Below are 13,847 nucleotides of genomic sequence, written 5' to 3'. Positions count from 1 at the left end.
ATTTGTTTTGTTCCTTTTTAATATAGTGTCTGTGTGGCACGTTTCTATTGCAATGTAAATTTTTCCTTTAAATGTGTAAGTTATGATTTTAGTTATGTAATCTGGAGTGTGTTCAGGTTCTCACTCTTTTGTTAAGCTTTTGTAAGAAAACAACTTATTATTATGGCTTTATCTGCTGCAATTTTCAGGCTCAACTTCTATTATGTATTTTACAATCTATATTGGTTTTGGTCTAAAGTATATTGTGCCTTTTGATTAGGAGAGCCTTTTATTAATGGACAAGCTGTTCCATATGATCCAAAGTACCATGAAGAATGGGTGAGAAATAATGCACGTTGTAATGAGAGACGATCCAGTGATAGGCCACGAAACTCTGACCGATCAAGGAACTTTGAGAGGCGGAGAGAAATGCGGCAGATGAATTACCAGCAGAATTTTAGTCCACGCCCACCACCAGGTAAGTGAATAATTTTATCTTGCCATGAATCGGGACATATTTTAGTAGTATCTAGAAAACCTGGCTTATAGTTTAGTTGATGTCAAAACAAGTGACTAAAGATAACTGTTGATGCTAAAGCAGGTGAGTAAAGATAACATCTTCAAATTGGCACTTTGCCCATGGGTTCGTGTCAGGCATTTTGAAGGTTATGCAAACTATTTGGGATCGCCAAGGAGGATATTGAAGCAGTGCATATCATGCATTACCTCTTTTGAGAGATATAGTTGTAAGTATAAACTGATTGGTCATTAATCATTAGTGTGTTGATGTTATAGCTGCATGAATTATCTTTCCCTCCTATAGTCACCTCACCTTGTAATGGCAAGACAATGAAGGGTCTTCAATTTGTAACATCAAGACAATAAAGAGTCAGACACTTCACAATCAAGACAAGTTTATAGATTAAAGTAGAATTCACATTCTTATATCTGATTTGATGTTATTTGTGCGTTGTGATTTGACACAAAGGAGAATTCACTATTGTCTTACTGGGTACTATCATTATACCACTAGTTCAGCCTGGTGTTTGGGCAATTGTATTTTTAGTGTTATGCTGTTTTATTAAATATAAGTGATATGGTTGTGGCTGTGTTTTTCTCCCTCAAGTTGGAAGGTTTTTCTAGGATATTTTGTTGTGTCCATTGTTTTATCTATTATATCTGCCTTGTCTCATTTTTTATCGTAAAAATTAACATGGTATTAGAGTCTAGTGAAGATGCACATGTGGAGTAGAGGAAGTGATTTGAACTAGAACCATCAGGGCACCAGAATTTGAACTGATACCTGCAACTCCACTAGATTCGAACTCTGTTCGAACAAAAGTGATGAAATATGTCTTGTTAGGGGCAGCAGCTGAACACGGTGCCAATGGATTATGATGCTGGGTGCGATGAAAGCCCAGTTGGTAGGTGCTACACGAGGGCATGCTCTGCTCAAGAAGAAAAGCGATGCCCTTATTGTTCAGTTCTGTCAAAGAAACCATGAAAGCATATGCCTCCGCCCTATTTGTGGCCAGTAGGGGAAAATGTGGAATCTGCAACTGTCAAGGTCTGTGCTCATCAAGAAAATGTGTTGGTGTTAAATTGCCCAAATTGGAGTATTTTACAAAGGAAGGAGTGACGATGGCAGACTTGGCCTGTGGAGGACTGCAGATCTAACACTACCAATTTGCTTATATCAAAGCTATTAAAGTTCTCATGGAACTGTTGTTGCTCAGATTTTGTTTTCAACTTTGGATGAGACATCCAAGGCGATCAATTAGAGGGTGCATTAGAGGGTTAATGCCCTGGAGAATGTGATGACTAAGACTGCAGAATACTTTTAATTATATAATGGGAGAGCTTGGTGAGCTTGAGGAGGAGGATTTCTTTAGGCTCAAGAAGATTCAGGGGTATAAGAAGAGGGAGCACGAGTGGGAGATGGCGAGTGCCAAGCTTTGTGAAGGATCAAGAAGCTAAGAATTTTGCATTCCTGAAGGGGGTTTCCATGTGGAAGGCACATGATATGATATCCATGGGGACTGAGAAGGATGAGGGTATTATTTTTTGAAGAGATATAGGAGAGTAGAATGGTGCAACATGATGAAGGGCAGAGAGAGGCATTTCATGCTGACTGGTTCAAAGCAAATTTGATTGAAAATGAAGTTAGCAAAGGGAGGCCCTGTTAAGAAGCCATCACTTGATTCTAAACAACTGTTGCAAAAGTATGAGTGGTGGTTGTGACTAAGGTTCCAATGTGCCTATAGTAGTAGTTGTCGAAGAGAGGTTTGCATGTGGGAAAGTTTGGTCACGCGAGAAAACATAGATAAGGGTTACCACTCATGAAGTTGCTTTGAGAGAAATCAAAGAAATAGTAAATAAGAGATGCTATTCTATTCTCTCCACATGCATAAGAGGTTGTGCTATTCCAATGTTCTTTGTCAAGGATAAGGAAGTTTCAGATAGAAGGGGTCTTGGTTGAATAGAATATTAATTACTCATTATGTAGGGCATGATAAACCACTTGAAGTATAGACTAATACAAATAGTAGTATTTTTGTTGGTTTATATAGTATCTATACTTTTTAAAATGCATTATGTTTGTGATAAAAAAATAATTACTAATTTGCATGGTTTAGGATGGATATCCATGAGCACAAAAGTACGAGTTCCATTATTGCGTTTTTTGAAGTCTATACTTTTAGAAAGTATATCAAAATTCATTTGTGTTTGAATAAATAACCTTCTATTCAGTTATAGGTCAGAAGTTCCATTTTTTGTGTTGGTGTTTGCATGTGACATTGCAAATCATTATCATTTATTTTGTGTTGAACATAAGATATGTTTGATCTCCAATGTTATTCAGTGCTAACAATTAACAATAAGTTTATATAATATAAAATAGAGTTTGGGTTGGCATGTTTGAAATTTTTATTGTTATTTTAGAGGAGGATTTTGCATTCAATTGTTGTCCTATTGTAAATTAGTTTAAATAGTGGGACTTGAGCTTGTAGTCTATAAAGAACCGATTCATTCATTTGAAAATTGGTTATTGTACATTAGGATAATCAAAAGAATTAACATATAGCATTTAAGTATCTTGTGTTTGATCTATAGGCCATAGTTGTTGAATTGATTTATATAATTCATTCTTGTAGCTTCGTTCTAATCCTTTTAAAGGGTGCTCCCCTCAACACAAACACATAACAAATATAGAGAAACAACAATTAGCAAGAACAAAAAGTTCATTTCTTATGATCTCCAAAAGTACAACCTTGCACATTTTAGAAATAAGACATGCAAAGCCACATGGGCGTTTTCCTTACATTGTTTTGTAAGCCAAAGCCACAACCAACATCCCAAAATTGTCCTAGACAACACTATGGGTCTTCTTTATATAGATAAATTTTCACTGCTCAAAAAGGTTCTAGAAATTTAGCCTTAGAGTCTCACGTTGACCAACCTTAAAATATTATTATTCTTCATATTTTATTACATTAGAGTAGAGACCCAAATAACTTGTATAACTCAAATGAAAAGTTGAAAGAATTTCATTTTCTTTGATTTTAGGCAGCACAACTTCTGGAGACCATAACTTATTGTTAGTTGCTCTAATTGACAACTTGATCTACAACGCTCGACTCACACAATCTCTAGTTAGTCGGTGATGTAAGATTGCCCTTACTTACGGGATACTCCCGTGTCAAGCAGTTGGGGTTATTTGAGAAGTGACTTTGTCACGTCTCAGTTGTTCAGAGGAAACCAAGACAATAAACCTCCTCCCTTGTCAGCCATTATGAATCTATAATATGTCCTATCCATTTGATTAATTTTTCTTCATATGTCCCATTTCTTGTGCTTCTGCAAACACATGCACTCAAAATATCTTCAATCTTTTGTGTAGTTGAAATAGTTGTTGGAACACTCCATTGTGTTTATGTGACCTCATCTTCAACACCTCTTTCATGATATTATGTTAGATCATAAATGTTTAATACTTGTGAAATATTCAGTTTACTTGACAATTCTACTTCATAGGCATTTCCCAAATCACACTTCTTCAGTATCCTACATGGTCCAAACATTGCATAAAATTTCCCAAACTTTTATTCGCTTCTTTTGTCCACAATTTGTGAATGATGTGATGCGCTGAACTTCAAATCTGTCTTTATCTTCTTCTACAATGCGTGCCAAAAGTTCCCTACAAACTTGGTGTCTCGATCTGAGATTATGCTCTTTGGGTGATCATGTGGTCTTACAACTTCTTTGGAAAATATTTTGACACATGAACAATATCATTATTTTTCTTGCAGAGAAAAATTTATCATCTTTGAAAGCTTGTCAACCACCAGAAAAATAGAATCATGCTCTTGTTGAGTCTTTGGTAAACCAAGAACAAAGTCCATAGTGATATCCTCACATGATTTCTATGGTATTGGTAATGGTTGATATAACTATGTATTATGTTTTGCTTCTTTTTCCATTTGACATACCTTGTAACTCTCTACAAATTTCTTAACATTTCGCTGCAACTGTGGCCAATAATAATTCTTACTAACTAGAGAAATATTATTATCTCGAGCAAAATATCCAGTCAACCTTACACTATGCTTCTCCCTGATGAGATTCTCCCTTGTAGAACTCTTCAGAATGCACAACTGACTTCCTCTAAATATCATACCATCCTGGATGATGAAATTCAACCAACTAGTTCTATCTTGAGTAACATGTTTTTGTACAAGCTAAAAATCAAGATCCTCTGGATACCAACTCTTGAGTTCTTTGAACCCAACAATCTCAATTTACATCTCTATAAAGAAAAAATTGTCTTTTGCTAAGAGCATCTACAACCTTATTAGACCTCCCACTCTTGTGTTTCAAAACAAATGTGTAACTTTGTAAAAACTCAGACCATTTTAAATGCTTAATTTTTAATTTTCATTGATTATTTAAATATTGCAAAGCTTGATGATCAATATATACAACAAACCCCTTAGGAAGAAGATAATGCCTCCACTTTTTCAATGCTTGAACTGGTACAACTTTTGATCATAAACATAATTTTTTATTGACATCATTTAACTTCTTACTGAAGTATGCAACAATTCTACCTTCTTAGCTCAAAACAACTTCAAAAAAAGGTTATCGCAAGCATCATAGTCTACTTGAAACACATTATTAAAATCTAAAAGTGCTAAAATAGGTTTTCCTATAATTTTCTGTTTCAACAATTCAAAACTCTTGTTTGTTTCTGTATGACATTTAAACTATTTCCTATCCCCTCATTGTTTTAGATAAGGGTCCACAAATACTACTAAAACTTCTGATAAATTATGTAAAAAGCTACCCAAACCATGAAAAGTTCTTACCTCACTCACACTTCTTGAAATAGGCAATTCAGGGATAACCTTCACCTTCTCTAGGTTCATTTTAAGACCTTATGTTGAAACTACAAGCCCTAGATTTACCAACTCTTTTACAAAATTGCACTTTTTTAGATTAATCGACAATTTGTCTTCCCTTAACTTCTCAAACACCCTACAGTTATGCATTATATGCTCTTCCTATGTCTTATCGAAGGTCAAAATGCCATCTAGATAAACAATAACAAACTTACTTAGAAATTCTTTCAGAAGCACATTCATGAGCCGCATGCATGTGCTTGGTTCATTAGTAAGCCCAAAAGTCGTGACAAACCACTCATCCATACTCTCAATTTTCTTGAAGGTTGTCTTCCATTCATCTCCTTACTGATCTAGATTTGGTGATATTTGCTCTTCAAATCTATCTCTGTGAAATACACTAGTCCACTCAAATAGTCCATAATATCATCCATCATTGGCAAGAGAAATCTATACTTGATAGTGATATTATTGATGGCTGGAGAATTTGTACAAATCCTCCATCTTCTATTTTTCTTTGGTGCTAATATTGTTGGTACAACACATGAACTCAAACTCTCATGGATCAACCCCCCTTCTATTACAACTCTTGTACTTGTCTATTTAATTCTTTATTTTCTATTGGAGTCATTCAGTGAGCAACCTTATTTGGAAAGCTGGCTCTTGGAATTAGATTCATCTAATGACTAATCTTTCTTATAGGCGGGAACCTATTAGATACATTATCAGATACAATATCCTTAAACTTGCCTACCAAATCTGCAACTTCTGCAGGCACATCTTCTACTTCCTATTTACTAGATTTTGGAATTAAGGAAAAACACATATGTTAATGCCTCATACCTTCTAAAAACTTTCTTTCATCAACTAAGCAAATCATGACATTACTATATACCCTTTCTTCAATTTCCTTTAATAGCTTCTGTTGGGTAAAACTGAGGTTCAATTGGATGGCCTTTATATGGATATAGTTGAATAAAAAATTACCCCTAAAATGTCAATCCGGGAATCGTGGACTTGCGAGAGATATCACGGCTGTTTGCTCAAGGGGTGAAGATAATAAATCAGGAGGTTTATGAATGCAATTAATACTTGTCGATAAATTGAACTATCTAAATTACCACACATCTAAGACTACTTTTGCAAATGAATTCTAATCTAAAGTTCACACTTGGAAACAAAACACAATGTCTTTATGAATGCTATGAATATTATCAACTCACTTTAAGCAATTAATCACAAATACTTTTAACACTCCTGTAATTAATTAATCCCAAATACTATTAACAATCAATTACAATCTTTTAAACAATTAATCTCAATGAATGCTTGTAGCAGAGTTTTTGTCTAATGTAATCTGCTTAGACTGCGATAGAAAGTTGTTTCCAACGGGCTAGTTTCAAATACAAGGTGCGGCAGGAAGTTGATAAAGGGCGACGAGGGATATTGTAATGGCGACAGAAAGTTGTGAGTATGATAAATATTATGGTTTAACGACTGAAAGGATACAGTAAGGGGAATATAGAGGATGATATTATGAGTACCAAGGTTGAATGGGAGTGGTAGGAAGAACAGAACAAATAGTATTATATAGCAAATTTATGTATTAACATCAAACAATTCCTTTATAAGACTGTCGCAATCAATATTTCCATCAAACAATTGAATTCATGATTAATTAACAAGCTCTGTGTGAATTTGATTAGCAAACATATATGACAACCTTATTATAAATGCACGCAATCAAAATTAAGAGAAACACACACAATCAATAATACTGAAATACTTACAAAGTAATCTACTGGAATCTCACCAAGTTTCCCAAGAGGGGGCCCTCCTCTGGTTCTCGAGGTGAGAGATAAAACACCAACTACTACTTGAAAACCATGCTTTAAGAATTCAGAGGTAATCTAGAACAGAGTATTTTTATAGATTATCAATGATATGTCTTTTAATTCACATTCACTTATATAGCCTAAAATCTTTAACCATATTAAAAACTACCTAGAATGGCCGCTGGCCTGTTTCCTAAACATGGATAATAGTTTGCTTTGGCCGTTGGCCATTCATAACAATTTATAAAACTGTCTAGCTAAAATAACATACAGCCAGAAAATGTTCTGTTTTAAACATTCAAACTATTTGCTGAAAATATCATAGTTTTCAAACTGTTTGTCCACTTCAAATGGCTAGCTCCACTCTTACGTATCCTTGTTTTACTTAGCTCCTGTAGCAGCATCAATCACAATATATCATTTTCATAAACTTAATAAACTTTTAGGAACTATTCTTCCCTCTTTAGAGAAGAACTTAAATATTCTAATTTCCTATCAATAGTTTAGCAAAAAGGGAATTTTATGCCAAAGAAGTGGGAAATGTATGAGGCAAAAGATTAACAAAAACAGGGCACTATCAGGTCTCATCATCTCCCCACAACTGAAGGATTTGCATGTCCTCATGCAAACAAAAGATACAAACCAGGTGGAACATTGCTGTCAGGGTGCTCCATGGACTCTTTTGAAACTATAGCTGGACTGTTAATGTTATCCTATTGTATGACCCTGGATCTGAATTGTTGAAGCTCCTGCTGAAGTTGCATAAAAGTATGTAGAAATTCATTGACAGTAACCATAGGAATGCTTGGTATTGCCATTGTCAATGGAATAGGATCAAGAAGAGGACTAAAGGCACCCGATAGATCCTTTGGAGGCATCTCAGGAACAATCAAAGACTGTGATGTCACCGGGCGACAAGAACTCTCTGTATTTTCTGTAGCACTTCCCGGAAGGGGTTCTTTCTGAGGTGTTTCAGAGTTGTCTTGCACATTTTTCTTTAAATGATCCTCACCCTGTTCATAAGCCCTCTGGATGGTATTTTGCACTATATCATCTTGCCATACAACACCTGGTTCAAATTCACCTCCTGCATCAAGTGTTTGTTGACTTATGTCTTGATCAAGATAGTTCTTTGGAGATTCTGTAGCTTTATCAGGGCTCATTTGTTCTATGGGTTCACATTTAGGTTCCTTATTGGCTTGACTTTCAAGGATTTCTCCTTCCTTGTTTGTGTCAGGATTTTCCAATTCATCTTGAGGGTCATACTGGTCTGCAGTAGTATCACCTTTGTGAGAATTATCTTCTTCATTAGCAGGATTTAACAAACTTTCTATGAATGGTGCATTCCTCTGTTTCTTCGTGTGTCTGGTTTGACAACGGTGTTCCCTACCCGCTTTTTCTTTTTGTTTCTTATTAGAGCTACTGGTCAAAACCTCAACTTCGGCGTCTATAGCAGCTTGAGCAACATTGGCTAGGTTTTCTAAGCGGCTAGCAGAGCGTGGTGGATTACGTCATATTGGAGAGGGGCTAGGTGTTTTTGTACTAGAGGAAATGTGTAGGCCCTTTTTGGGTGTTTGGAAAGATTCAACAATAGGGATTTTTTTTTGGGTCATGGTCTGGAGAGGGTTGTTCTTCAATCATAGTTTCAGTTTCTTTTTGCTGGGTTTGAAGGGCATTATATGCAGGGTCAATAAATGCATCCCATGCTATGGGGGTTTCCTCGAGCTGAAGACCATGTATGACCAGTAGCTTGATTAAACCATGATGTGCTAGGGAATTTTCATGACCTTCTCTAAACTAAGTGCAAGCTCTCTTCAAGGAGTAATATAGATAATAAGGAAAATTAACCAGTTGCCCTATCCTCAAATGAAGCATGAGTTGTAAATGATGTGCATGAACAAAATTAAAGTGGCCTTCACAGGTAATATACTGACCTATAAATTGGGTTACCCAATCCCATGGTGAAGGAAGGGTTTTGTGTCTGGCTCCTTGTCCCTTAACAACCTCCACGAACTCATTGCGCTGCAGAAAATTGGTTCTGCCGGTCTTTAATTCTGTAACCTGTGTACTGGTAGTGGGAAAATATAATTCACCAATTTGGGGAAGATCTGTTACAGCGGCCACTGTCTGCACTGTCACGGGAAAGGTGATGCCTCGTATTGTCACTGAGTCTTGATCAAAGCCATGGGCGAATTCTTCAGCAATGGTAAGGTCATAACCCTGCAGTCGACGAAAAAATCGATACCATCTTGCATGGCGAAAAATCTTGTAGGCCTCATTCTCTGCCAGTAGCTTGTCCATGGAGTCTGGTTCAAACTGCTTACGTTTTCCACCCATGACAGCAAAAAAATTTGAATTCAAAAGGGCAAACAGAGAGGAATGGAGGGTTGATTAGAATTCGTCGTTTTAATGGAAAATGCAGAGGTAAAATAATGGTAATAGGGCTCCAACCTATGTGAATAAATTATAAGGAGAAAGTGGCAGGAACGACAATAATTAATGGGAATGCAGAGGTACGACACCCCCCCCCAACTTTGGCAAGAAAACGTCTCGTTTTCGCTAAAACTAGAAATAGAAAAATAGAAAACAAAGTACAACTAAAAAGAAGGGTGAGAAAACTCCCTGAAAAGTAGCAGAATGATGGATTGGCTTTGTCGGAACGATGATTGAGCAATATCCATGCCGCATGAGCCAAATATGGAGTAATTATGCCGAAAAATCGAAGGAGCATCGTGAAAATATGAAGGAAGCACGTGAAACCTACAACGAAAAGATTTGAAAAGAACGATCATTAAAAGAGAAGATCACGAACAGAGACACGTGCAAGGAGAGTGGTGGCAGGTATTTGAAAAGGCTAGAGCGACAGGATCTAAGAAACCTCCTATCGCATCCAGCCAAGAAGGATGGGCGTGAAAAGCAAAGGGCGATAGGAGCAAGGAAACCTCCTGTCGCAACCATCAAGGTTGGTTTTGTTTTGTTTTGTTTTGTTTTTTTCTCTATATAAATTTATTACGATACAAGACCCCCGAAAAATTGGTTTTCAACCCAGTGTCGCCTGGAAGCGCTGGCGAACCAGTTTTCACGTCCAGGAATTCTAACAACTACAAGTCGCTAGATTACCCAGTTTTCAACAAGTAGTTGGCCAACAATGCCAGAGATTTGGTTTTCATTGTTGGATCTTTTTTAAATTTATAAATATATAAATATAAATATAAATAAATAAATGAATAAATAAATACATACATACATACATACATACATACATACATACATATACATATACATATACATATACATATACATATACATATACATATACATATACATATACATATACATATACATATACTATCAATGTTGAAGGCGACCGAAGGGAACCATGGTGAGTTCCTTGGTAATCTCCAAAAAGAAAGTTCCCTTTGAGAGAGGCCTCCTATATAGCTTCAATCGATGACCATTAACAAGAAGCTTGTTCAGAATCCACAGTGCAGAGTTGGACCGCACCATTGTCATAAACATGTTCAATTTCATAAGGTCCAAGCCACCTTGTATGAAATTTACCTTTGAAATCTTGGAATCAGGAGTTGTATAAAAGCGCCCAATCACCATGCTGAAAAGAACGCTGACGAATGTGTTTGTCATGCCACAATGTTCGTTGATTTTGAACAAGTTCGGTATGAAGAAGTGCCTCTTGACGTAAGTCATCAAGGGAGTGGAGTTGGGTTAGTCGTTCCTTTTGAGCATCAGAGAGACTCAATCCGAGTTCAAGTGCAGTTCGAAGAGTCTTAATCTCAAACTCAATAGGAAGTACAACCTTCTTACCATAAACCAATTCATAAGGGGTCAGACTAGTGGTGGTCTTCCACATAGTACGATAGGCCCACACAGCTTCAGGAAGTCGTGTGGCCCAATCGTGCTTATGAAGTGCAATAGTTTTGGTAAGGATATTCTCCAGTTCTCGATTAGTCACCTCAACTTGTCCATTCGCTTGAGGATGATAAGGTGATGATTTTCTGTGGCGGATCTCATATTCCTTGATTAATGCAGAAATGAGGTCTGAAGTGAACTGAGGTCCTTGATCAATAATGATTTCACGTGGAACACCAAAGCGAGTGAAGATTTCAGAATATAAGAATTCAACAACTTTGGTATCCCTGGCGTGTTTTAGTGCAACTACTTCAACCCACTTTGTGAGATAATCTGTGCAAACAAGAATATATTCCTTGTTTCTGGAAGGTGGGTTAATAGGTCCAACAAAATCAAGACCCCATTTTTCAAAAGGCTCAATAGAAAGTTGAGGGTGAAGTGGCATCTCATCTGATCGTGTAGGACGACCCATGCGTTGGCATTGGTAACAATGTTGAACATAACGTCTGCAATCCTTATGGAGCGTAGGGAAATAATAACCTGTAGTTAGAATCTTGTGAGCAGTTCGTCGAGCGGCAAAGTGTCCTCCGCAAGGTTCAGTATGACAAGCACGAAGAATGTCAAAGACATCTTCCTCAGGAATGCAGCGGCGCATGATATTGTCAATGCCGGTTCAGAATAGAAGACCATTAATCCAAGTATACTGTCCACTGAGGCCCACCAACTTACGACGCTCACGAGGGGAGAAGTGCGGTGGAAATTTGTATGTAACCAAATAGTTGGCAATGTCGGCATACCACAGACTTTTTGCAGAGATTGCAAAGAGGTGTTCATCAGGGAACGAGTCATCAACAAGAACAACTTCATTATCTGACTGAGGTATCCGAGACAAGAAATCTGCAACCACATTTTCTCGACCAGGCTTATCAAGTATAGTGACATCAAATTCTTGTAATAAAAGCAAACATCTAATAACCCTACCGGTTACCACAGGTTTATTCATCAAAAATTGAATTGCTGAATGATCAGTATGAACAAACACCTTATAACCAGTAATGTAGTGCCGAAATTTATTAATAGCATAAACAACAACTAAAAATTCTTTTTCAGTTACCGTATAGTTTACCTCAGCACTAGTGAAATTCTTGCTAATGTAGTAGATTGAATAGAAGAGATTGTCTTCCTTTTGTCCAAGTACTGCTCCCATTGAGAAATCAGAAGCATCAGTATGGATATGGAATGGTAATCCCCAGTTAGGACCTCTAAGAACAGGAGTAGTTACTAACTTGTTCTTAATGGTTTCAAAGGCCTCTTGACATTCGAGGGTCCAAGTGAAAACATCTTTAGCTAACAAGGCAAACAAAGGAGAAGCAATTTTACTAAAGTTCTAAATGAATCTCCTATAGTATTCGGCATGACCAAGGAAACTCCGAACATCTTTTTGTGTCGAAGGTGTGGGGAGATCTTGAATTATTTGGATCTTTTTGGGATCAACCTCTATACCTTTTGATGAGATTAAATGACCTAAGACAATTCCTTCTGTCATCAACATATGACATTTCTCATGACTTAAAGACAAATTAGTATCAATACATCGCTTAAGCACTTTCTCTAAGTTATCTTTGGCTTCTTCAAAGGTATTTCCATGAACAATAAAGTCATCCATATAGACTTCTACACAATCATTAACTAGATCAGCACAGATGCTTAATACTGCACGTTGAAGTGTCGCAGAGCGTTACATACCCAAAAGGAAGAACATTGTACGCAAAGGTTCCCCATGGACAAGTAAAAGTAGTTTTGTCCTGATCTTCTGGGGCAATGCGGATTTGGTTATAACCACTAAATCCATCCAAAAAGGAGAAGAATTGCTTCCCTGCAAGAGTATCCAAGACTTGATCAATAAAAGGTAATGGAAAATGATCTTTCTTGGTAGCCTTATTTAAAGCTCGATAATCAACACAAATACGCCACTTACCATTTTTCTTTGGAATGAAAACCAAGGGAGATACCTACCTGCTATCCGAAATTGGATAAATAAATCCAACATTCAAAAGTTTTTGGAGTTCCTCTTTGACAATATCACGCAAGGCAGGATTGAGTTGGCGCTGCGGTTGTCGGACTAGGCGACTTCCCTCCTCAATATAAATATGATGGGTACAAGTGTCAGAATAAATACCGCGCATGTCTTGATATTCCCATGCAAAAGAATCTTTATGTTCTTTAAGCATACTTATGAGATCCTTAACCTGAGCTGGTGTTAATTGTGGATTAATATTAAGGGTACGCCCAGGTAGGACCTCCATAGGTTCGGATGAGGTAGGTCTTGATGATGTTTCTAGTTTTTCTAAAGATAATAATGGACTATATAAACATTGATGTGGTAGAAGTTGATGTAATGTGAGGAAGTTACTGAATGGATCGAGGATTGCCAACTAAAGGAAAATTCCCAAAAGGACAATCAACAATCGCATGAGAAGGAAAAACCAGAGTTTCTAGGATATCATTAGACTCATACCTATTCTTAAGAAAATTTACTAAAATGGCCTCATCAGTTGGATCTTCAAAATACTATTCTTGCCCAATGGTGAGGACTTGAACATAGTCATCTGAATCACTGCCAACCCAGGTTGGATCCTCGGTATCTAATAATGGTTGAGCAAGAGGATATAAGGTTAACTCTTTTGTTTGCTCACTATTAGAAATAATCATGTTACCTGACCGACAATTAATGTGGGCATTGGCTGCTGCTAGCCAAGGTCTTCCA

General features: G+C 36.9%; 2 protein-coding genes and 1 pseudogene across 2 annotated transcripts in view; 2 read left to right on the top strand and 1 right to left on the bottom strand.

Annotated features, from left to right (window-relative positions):
* Window positions 1-987, top strand: part of LOC149579496 (multiple organellar RNA editing factor 8, chloroplastic/mitochondrial-like) — a 39,161-nt gene extending 38,174 nt beyond the window's left edge. Inside the window, exons 4-5 of the mRNA XM_089833217.1 lie at window positions 260-457; window positions 581-987. Coding sequence (XP_089689343.1) covers window positions 260-457; window positions 581-588 — 206 coding nt within the window. The 3' untranslated portion in view covers window positions 589-987. The remainder of the gene's footprint in view (window positions 1-259; window positions 458-580) is intronic.
* A 343-nt stretch (window positions 988-1,330) lies between these two features.
* On the top strand, window positions 1,331-2,054 carry LOC149579495 (V-type proton ATPase subunit D pseudogene; annotated as a pseudogene).
* A 9,699-nt stretch (window positions 2,055-11,753) lies between these two features.
* Window positions 11,754-13,386, bottom strand: LOC149579494 (uncharacterized). The gene is made up of 4 exons (XM_089801922.1): window positions 13,097-13,386; window positions 12,795-12,922; window positions 12,131-12,427; window positions 11,754-11,977 (listed from the first exon to the last, which is right to left on the bottom strand). Exons 1-4 carry the CDS (start codon window positions 13,384-13,386, stop codon window positions 11,754-11,756), a joined length of 939 nt encoding a protein of 312 aa, XP_089658048.1.
* Between the last annotated feature and the right edge of the window lie 461 nt (window positions 13,387-13,847).

The sequence above is a fragment of the Cupressus sempervirens genome, chromosome 1 (genome assembly GCF_028749045.1).
Source record: "Cupressus sempervirens isolate cs-2001-9-10 chromosome 1, ASM2874904v1, whole genome shotgun sequence".
Taxonomy (NCBI): Eukaryota; Viridiplantae; Streptophyta; class Pinopsida; order Cupressales; family Cupressaceae; genus Cupressus; species Cupressus sempervirens.
The sequence above is the reverse complement of the archived record's forward strand: the minus strand, read 5'-3'. Positions and strand labels throughout refer to the sequence as shown.